Source organism: Lactuca saligna, chromosome 4, assembly GCF_052625555.1.
Source record: "Lactuca saligna cultivar CGN05327 chromosome 4, ASM5262555v1, whole genome shotgun sequence".
Lineage (NCBI taxonomy): Eukaryota > Viridiplantae > Streptophyta > Magnoliopsida > Asterales > Asteraceae > Lactuca > Lactuca saligna.
The window spans coordinates 75,182,144-75,190,703 of NC_136420.1; the positions used below are offsets into that span (position 1 = coordinate 75,182,144).

The 8,560-nt window shown below is 34.4% G+C and overlaps 1 protein-coding gene across 1 annotated transcript; it reads left to right on the forward strand.

Annotated features, from left to right (window-relative positions):
* Positions 1-2,585: 2,585 nt before the first annotated feature.
* LOC145042153 (protein DETOXIFICATION 40-like) lies at positions 2,586-7,675 on the forward strand. The gene is made up of 6 exons (XM_078990537.1): positions 2,586-2,993; positions 5,487-6,175; positions 6,474-6,712; positions 6,978-7,096; positions 7,297-7,383; positions 7,475-7,675. Exons 1-6 carry the CDS (start codon positions 2,598-2,600, stop codon positions 7,541-7,543), a joined length of 1,599 nt encoding a protein of 532 aa, XP_078846663.1. The 5' UTR covers positions 2,586-2,597; the 3' UTR covers positions 7,544-7,675.
* The last annotated feature ends 885 nt before the right edge of the window (positions 7,676-8,560 follow it).

Sequence of the window (8,560 nt, forward strand, 5' to 3'; positions counted from 1 at the left end):
TTGTTATCCTGGTTATCGTATGATGATATGCTTAGTGAACTATTAGGTCGGTATCCTGGTATATAGGATGATATTTTAGTGACCTGTTAGGTCGGTATCCTGGTATATAGGATGGTGTTATGTTTAGTGATCTGTTAGATCGGTCTGACTATTTTTATATGCTAGCTAGCCTATGATATTATGTGTTGATTGTGTATGTAGGGTTGGGTTGAGGCGGACTTGCTTTGTGCTGAAGGCCAACAAACCTAGGGCATATCAGTTAGGATGAAGGCTCGGAGAACGGTCCAGATATGCTGAAGGCCCGGGTGGGCGGACCAGACATTCTAAAGGTTCTGAGAGTGGGCTAGTTAGACTGCAGGCCCAGTAGGGGCAATCCGGTCTTACTGTAGACTCTATATGCATCTTGTTTACTTGCTATGATATGGTTATGATTTGTATGGCGTTGGTATTTTGGGGGAACCCACTAAGCTTTGGGCTTACAGTTTCAGATTTTGTTTCAGGTACTTCGGATGTATGGGAAGGTGAAGGCGTGATCATGCATCTCCTTGCATTTTTATGATTTTTTCTCTGGGATACTCTGATATAAAACTATTTTGAAAAAATTTTGTAATAAATATTGGTTTTTGAATGCTTGAAAAAGCTTTAATTTTTTTTATGAAGTTTATGGATGTTACATTAACTTTGGTCCGTATGAATTAAGCTCTTTTTGAAGGAAAGCCTTTTATAGTAAGGACCACGATGTGGCCAAGAAAGGCCACGACATGGTTGCAGGACGTATCACGTTTGTTTTATCTGGACATGACAACAACATGGTGGCATGTATGCCATAACATGGTAGCAAATTTTGTCAGGACTGCATTGGGTGGCCATGGGTTGGCCACGATGTGGGTGCCAACTGGATTGACTTTGAACGTTGACTTTTTGACCAATTTGACTTTTGGTCAAACTTGGGTAGAATGGAGTATTTGGCTAAGGATTGGTCTCGATTTGGTTTTAGGAAGGTTAAATTGGTTGTTCTGATGCTTAGGTAGCTGTTGGGCTTCTGTTGAGTAGTTCAGGTGAGTTTCCTCACTATACCCGTGGGTCCAAGGCACCAATTTCGTCCTACTAGAAATTATATTGTAGAATACTAGTTATCTTTGTGATACTTGCATGAAAGACCATGGGGGTGTCCCATGGCCCTTATATGTAAGACTTGGATTTGGCCTTGGACATTACAAGGAAAGACCATGGGGGTAGTCCATTGAACTTGTATGTAAGACCAAGATTTGGCCCTCAGCATTACAAGTATCATGTTATCGGGTTGAAACATACCCCAGGCCAGGGCACATATTTTTTTTTATTGGGTTGAAACATACCCTAAGGCGGGGCCCATATTTGTTTATTGGGTTGAAATATACCCCAGGGTGGGGCCCATATTTGTATGTTTGATATGTAGTACTTTGGGGAACTCATTAAGCTTTGTGCTTACAATTTATGTTTATGGTTTCAGGTACTTTTGTTTTCAAAACGAAGGACCCGACTTGATCGCACTACATCCCCTGGAGTTTACTCTGTACTGAATGTTTACAAATTACATTGATATTTTAAGAATACTTTGACTCTGAACGTCTTTGGAACAATTGATGAATGGCTTTAACTTATTTAAAATGAAATTTTTATTCGGTATTTTTGGGACATTACATAAACAATGAATTCTCAAAGCATATTAAAATAAACTAATCTTCTTCATCAGAATTAGAAAGAGATTTAGTTATTCAATTGGTACCACAATACCACTATCAACCCTTAAATCTGGAAACAATCAATAGAAGCGGAGGACTTGAAAGAGAAGGATATCTTATTTAGCAAGAAGAAATGTATAAGGGCATTATCAGTGGAAGACACGGGTGAGGCAGTGATTAGGGGCAATAATTGGGTGGAGCATCAGGAAATGATAGAGGGGTAGATGATAAAGAGAATCAATTTATAGTGAGAGAGATTTTGTGAAAGATGAATTCAATTTCCAAGGATTTTGATTACTGTTAACAACGTAATGCTTATCCTCGTCTTTTTCTCTTCTTCTAATTCAAACTTTTCCTCTATTCACTTTAATTTTCCTAGTTGGCTCCTCGACTTCCATGAAAATTGGAATATCAAAATTAGAATTATGATAGATCATGATGGGAGTTTCATTGTCACAGTTGTGCAACAACAAAGAATGGGTGTAGACAACAGTTAGACAATTGGTTGTGCGAGATCAAAGGTTGAGTAGCGGTGTGATGCTGGTGTGGGATAAAATAGGATTGGGTGCGGTTCTTTAATTGAGGATTTTTAGGTATTTGACTAAAAGATATGACGTAATCCGCATGTCGTAATCCTTCAATTATAACAAAAAATTGACATATTTGAAATATGCTTTTACGTGTCATAAAACTAGTGTGTGCTCCATGTCATTCAAGGCTTATTTATAGTAGTGTAACATTTTCTTTGTTTAACAAACATAATAATAAGTTTAACTTACTACAAATATTTAGGGGTTGGTACTGTAATTAACAAAAACAACATATCCTTTTATGTAAATTTAAATAATATATAATGGTGACAGTAATGTAATCATGAGCTCCCGTGAAAGCATTTTACCATATTCTAGACAGGGCTCAGCCTTGGCCATGGATTCAAGCTCCGCCCAAGAAGGTGAGCTGACCCACCCCATCTTGTCAAATCACCGGAGCTCACCGGCGGTTCAGCTGCCGCCGGGGGACGCAGTGAGCTCGGAGCTGGAGGAGATACTATCTGACACGAGTTTAAGTTTCTTCCGGCGACAACAGAAGGCTGTGGCCATCGAACTGTATAGTTTATTCCGGCTAGCAGGTCCGGCGATCATAGTTTATTTGCTGAACAACGTGACGTCGATGTCCACCCAAATCTTCTGCGGCCACCTTGGTAACCTTCAGCTGGCGGCGGCGTCCCTCGGCAACAATGGCGTCCAACTTTTTGCCTATGGTGTTATGGTAACAATTGCTTTTAGTAATTAATATTCCTTTTAAAATTTATTGTGGCCACAAATATCCGAAAAGGAACACCTGATTTAGAAAATTTTAAGAATCTCATTCTATTTATTTTTTCATAATAATGAGAAAATTTTAAATTAATCTGATACTTATTTGCTTTTTCAATAATACTTTTTTTTTTCGGTAAAAAATTAATCATACGTTTTTTTTAAAAAAAAAAAAAAAAGTGTTTTGTTTTTACTTGGTATCCAACATGGTCTCAAAGACTAAAACTGCCTGTGAAAAAAAAAAAAATCCAGGGATAGATCGGTCCGGACCATGTGTTCTGAATCTAGTTTTGTACAACTTGAAACCGGGTTCAAACAAAAAAAATATATATCAACGTTCTACATATTTATCTTTTTGTGATTTTTTTTTCAATTTTTAAATTTTTTTTTAAACCAAGAAACAGAACTGCATAAAAATCAAATATAGTTCAATACACATCCATGAAACGGATAACAAGTTGCGGCCCTAGTCCTTTCTTGATGACAAAATTAATTGTTTTGAAAACAATATCGGTGAATCTTAAACATATAACATTAGAATGCATGGTCTGTTGGACTCTGTTGAGGAGCTTCACCGTTTTAGATGCAAGAAGTCCAAAAGTATCAAATAGGTTTTTGTTTTTTCAAAAAAGAACATTAATTAGTATTTTATTATAAATAATTAAATTAAATTATTGTTAGTGTTTTTAAATATCAGCCAATGGGATGATTTTTAGTTATTTAATTATATTTTCATAGTCTTCTTCATTTTATATTTTTCTAAGAAGGGGAGGAAATTGGTATACAAGTTTATGGAAAATTTAGGTTGTGGAAAAGTAAACATGTCAATAACAATGATGACCTTGGATGGTTATAAACTATCTATAGGTCTTAGATGTAATATGATCTATAGCAAAACAATTTAGAATTCTATTTCAACATCTGCATATTTTATGTTGTTATTTTCAAGTGTTATATCTTTTAACATGAATTCATAAATATTTCTCAATATATGTATATATTCTTAAAACAACTAAAACAATAATAGATTTATTTTGAAACATAATCATAATTTATAAACCAATATTTTAAAAACCGGTTCGAACCGGTCAGTGGAACCGGTCCAACTAGGAACTAGGAACAAGAGCGGCTCAATAACGTCAGGTTTTATATTAATTTCTAAACCAGCTTGAACCGAACAGTTTCTTTAAAAACTGAGTTGAATCGGTATTATAAAATCAGTAAACCCATTTGAACTAGTTTATTTGAATTGTATATTTTGATTTCACTTAAACAGTTAAAAAAAACTATTTCCAAAACAAAATGAACACTTTGGGAGTGTACATAATTTGAAGAGGACCTCACCGCTAGATGTTAGAAACGGATCATTAAACAAATTCAATTAAAAAATTGATTTTTTAAAACATCGTTATAAACCATTTAAGATGTAAAAAAACGCAAATTAATATGTTTTTAGAACTACAAGTACATATTTTTATTCATTTAAAAATATACATGTCAATAAAAAAAACTTGTTGAATCATAAACATGTTTATATATGTAGATACATATAATCTTAGAAGTGTAAATATGTATTTTGATATATGTTTTTTTTTAAATATAAGTATATTTTTAGAAGTATATATAGATATTTATATATAATAATGTAAAAATATGTATTTATACTTCTAAAAACTATATCTATAAAACACATATTCATAATTCTAAAAATATTATTTATCTTTTTAAATGGTATAACCTTGCAAACACAAACAAACATATATATATATATATATATATATATATATATATATATATATATATATATATATATATATATATATATATATATATAACATTAAAAAAATATAAATACAATATTTAATTAAACATTTTTTCATGTATAAATACGATTTTTTTACATGAATACGTATATTATGAAAAAAATACTTAGGGTAAAAGTGTAAAAAAATTATAAACTTAAGAGTAAAAACGTAAAAAAAAGGTAAACTTAAGGGTTTTTCTACGAATTTAAATAATGGTAACCTGGAAAACCTGTTATTACCGGTGAAATGGTAAAATCGAACATTTTTTCGAAAATGTTAGGATAAAAACGAACATAAAATTCAACTTTGGGCAAAACCGATAAAATCCTGTAAACTTGAGAGTTTTTATGATATTAACCCTATATATTAGAAGCAGTTTTAATTTAGAAAAAAAACTATATTTCCGAAAATTCAGTTTAAAAACACAAAATAAAAATTGGTTGTTTTTTTAATATAAATACAGGTCATAGTGGTTGCGGTAGATTTTTTTTTTCACAAATAGAATGAATTTTTAGCACAAATAAAATTTTGACGGTTAAACTATAAAAAATAATAAAATATCATAGTTTTTTTATTATTATTGAGGAAGATATTTAATTTCTCCTAAACAAATGCTAATTCTTTGTAATTATTTTGTGTAGCTTGGAATGGGAAGTGCAGTGGAGACACTCTGCGGCCAAGCATACGGAGCTCAACAATTCGAAATGCTCGGCATTTACCTCCAAAGATCCACAATCCTTTTAATGGCGACAGCCATTCCCCTCATGTTTCTCTACATCTTCTCCAAGCCCCTCCTCCTCCTAATCGGCCAATCCAAAGAAATCGCCGCCGCAGCCTCCCTCTTCATCTACGGCCTCATCCCCCAGATCTTCGCCTACGCCGCCAATTTCCCAATCCAAAAATTCCTCCAAGCCCAAAGCATCGTCAACCCTAGCGCCTACATCGCCGCAGCAATGCTCGTCGTTCACGTTATCTTCTCCTATGTCGCACTGTACATATGGGGTTGGGGGTTATTGGGCGCCTCTCTGGTTTTGAGTTTTTCATGGTGGGCGATTGTGGTGGCGCAATTTGTGTACATCGTGAAGAGTGATCGGACTAAGGAGACTTGGACTGGGTTTAGTGTGCAGGCGTTTTCGGGACTTTGGGCGTTTCTGAAGCTGTCGACGGCGTCAGCGGTGATGTTGTGTCTGGAGACGTGGTATTTTCAGATTCTGATTTTGATCGCCGGTTTGCTTCCGAACCCGGAAATTGCATTGGATTCGTTGGCTGTTTGTGGAACGATTCTTGGATGGGTTTTGATGATTTCAATCGGGTTTAATGCTGCTGCAAGGTATGATACTATGATTGTTTGATTATGATCCAAACTTCAAAGTTCAAATTATTCATATATGGACCGGGTTGGACCGCCGGTTTGGTCTTAAACCGTGTCCACAAAGTTGGGAGGATTTGAATTATTGGACCGATGCTGTGAGTGTTCGTTTAATTAATTTAGAGTAAATTACACGAATGATCCTTATGGTATAGGTTAATTTACATGTTTGGTCCATACTTTATCGGAAGGTTCTTATTGTTGTTTTTTGTTACGCGTATATTCTCTGTCTTACCTAAAATATGTATATATATGACAGTGTGAGAGTTAGCAACGAATTAGGTGCAGGACATCCAAAATCAGCAGCATTTGCTGTTGTAGTGGTGACACTGAGCTCTTTTGTGGTGGCTTTGATATGCGCTATCATTCTCTTAGCTACGCGGCATGTCATAAGTTATGCTTTTACCGAAGGAGAAGCTGTTGCAAATGCTGTCTCTGAACTTACTCCTCTCCTTGCGGTTTCTATCCTCCTAAATGGCATTCAACCTGTCCTTTCAGGTAATTTACACGTCTGAACAGACTGTGCTGTGTTTGTGTTTGAATTGAACATTGTGACTGATGTCAATTTTTGTCCCACCAAAAAGGTGGAACAAGATGAGACAGAGACTCACTCGATATTTATGTGGAAACGATATGAAAATTCTTCTCAAACTGATAATAAAAAAAAAATAGCTCTAGAAAGCTTGTCTGGTCAGGTGTAGTATCGTCCCGTAACAAATGCAGTGTAAATGACAAATTAAAGTGAAAATGAAAATATATATAGGGGTTGCGGTTGGATGTGGATGGCAAGCATTTGTAGCATATGTGAATGTTGGATGTTATTATGTGGTTGGAGTTCCACTTGGTGTTTTGTTGGCATTCAAGTTTAATTTTGGTGCTAAGGTATACAAAAAATTGTTATTCATATAAGAGTAAATATCAATCATTTGGATAATGTGTTTATATATATATATATATATATATATATATATATATATATATATATATATATATATATATATATATATATATATATATATATATATATATATATATATATATATATATATATATATATATATATATATATATATAAAATGTAGGGAATATGGTCGGGCCTGGTGGGTGGTATGACAATGCAAACAACTATTTTACTGTGGGTTACTTTTCGAACGGATTGGTATAAAGAGGTGAAATATTTAAGAATATAAAGTTCTGGATTATTTATGTTATTTTCTTTGTTTATTGTGAATATTGTAACCGTGTTTATAAAATTTACAGGTGGACCAAGCAAGAAATAGAGTGAATCAATGGCAACATGTGAAAGGGGAACCTTTGCTAAATAATTAAGAGTTTTTTATTTTTTATTTTTACTCTTTATTATTTGTAACATAGTATTGAACTTTTTTCATATGGGTCACCTAATAGGTGATAAAGGTTATACATACGCAAACATAAAACATTATATTTTTCCATATTAAACCTTTTTTATATTTTAGAAAAAAAAAACCTTTTACTTTTAATTTTATCTGAAAAAACCTTTACATTTAACAAGTTCTTTCGAAAATATATTTATTCGAAAGAACCGGTTAAATGGATCTAGGAAAATGGTCGCTAGGGTTTGCAGCGGCTCAACCATCATCTTCGTCGAGCTGCTAGGGTTTGTAGCGGCGGGGAGGGCTTTCGAAGGTGGTGATCACAAACTAGAAGGTTTTATGGATTTGGGAAAATGGTTTTTGAAGTCGAAGATCGGAAATGCATCAAACCACCCCCCCCCCCCCCCCCCCCCCCCGAGGGTTTCCAAAGCCAGTTTCACCGGAGCAACCATCGTCTTACTGGAAACTTGAGCCATAGATGTCATCACCATTCTTGCTTCACTCCTTTACCAAAACGGAGACGGAACCCAAACTCAAACCAAAACTAAAAGCACGTCGTCTGATGATCTTTATTATATAACAAAGATGACCTAATAAGGATTTATCGATTGAGGTTTCGATAACTCAGAAAAACCCTAACAAATTGGGGAATAACCAAATCAAATGATGCCTACGAAGAAATGATCCCCCTTTTTATGTCGATTTAATTGTAGTGGATGCCTAAGGAAGATTCATAAGCGATTTGATTTTTGATATGGTGGGAAAATAGAGGTTCGAGAGGATGAAAACGATAGGGAAAGAAGAGATGAAAACCAATGTCCCTAGAGAGAGAGAGAGAGAGAGAGAGAGAGAGAGAGAGAGAAGTCATCCACAATGCCCTCATCCGCAACAAAGACTAGTTAATATGTTTTTGACTTATTTGTTTACATTATATTACCCAATGAACATTCGTAGTCACTGAAAGTAGGACTTTTAGTCTTTGTTTATTCTC

Bases quoted from the DNA above. Each gene is read 5' to 3' on its own strand.
- LOC145042153 (XM_078990537.1), top strand. From the start codon at position 2,598: ATGAGCTCCCGTGAAAGCATTTTACCATATTCTAGACAGGGCTCAGCC. The intron at 7,097-7,296 runs GTATACAAAAAA...TATAAAATGTAG, and splicing joins AGTTTAATTTTGGTGCTAAG to GGAATATGGTCGGGCCTGGT. The intron at 7,384-7,474 runs GTGAAATATTTA...TAAAATTTACAG, and splicing joins GAACGGATTGGTATAAAGAG to GTGGACCAAGCAAGAAATAG.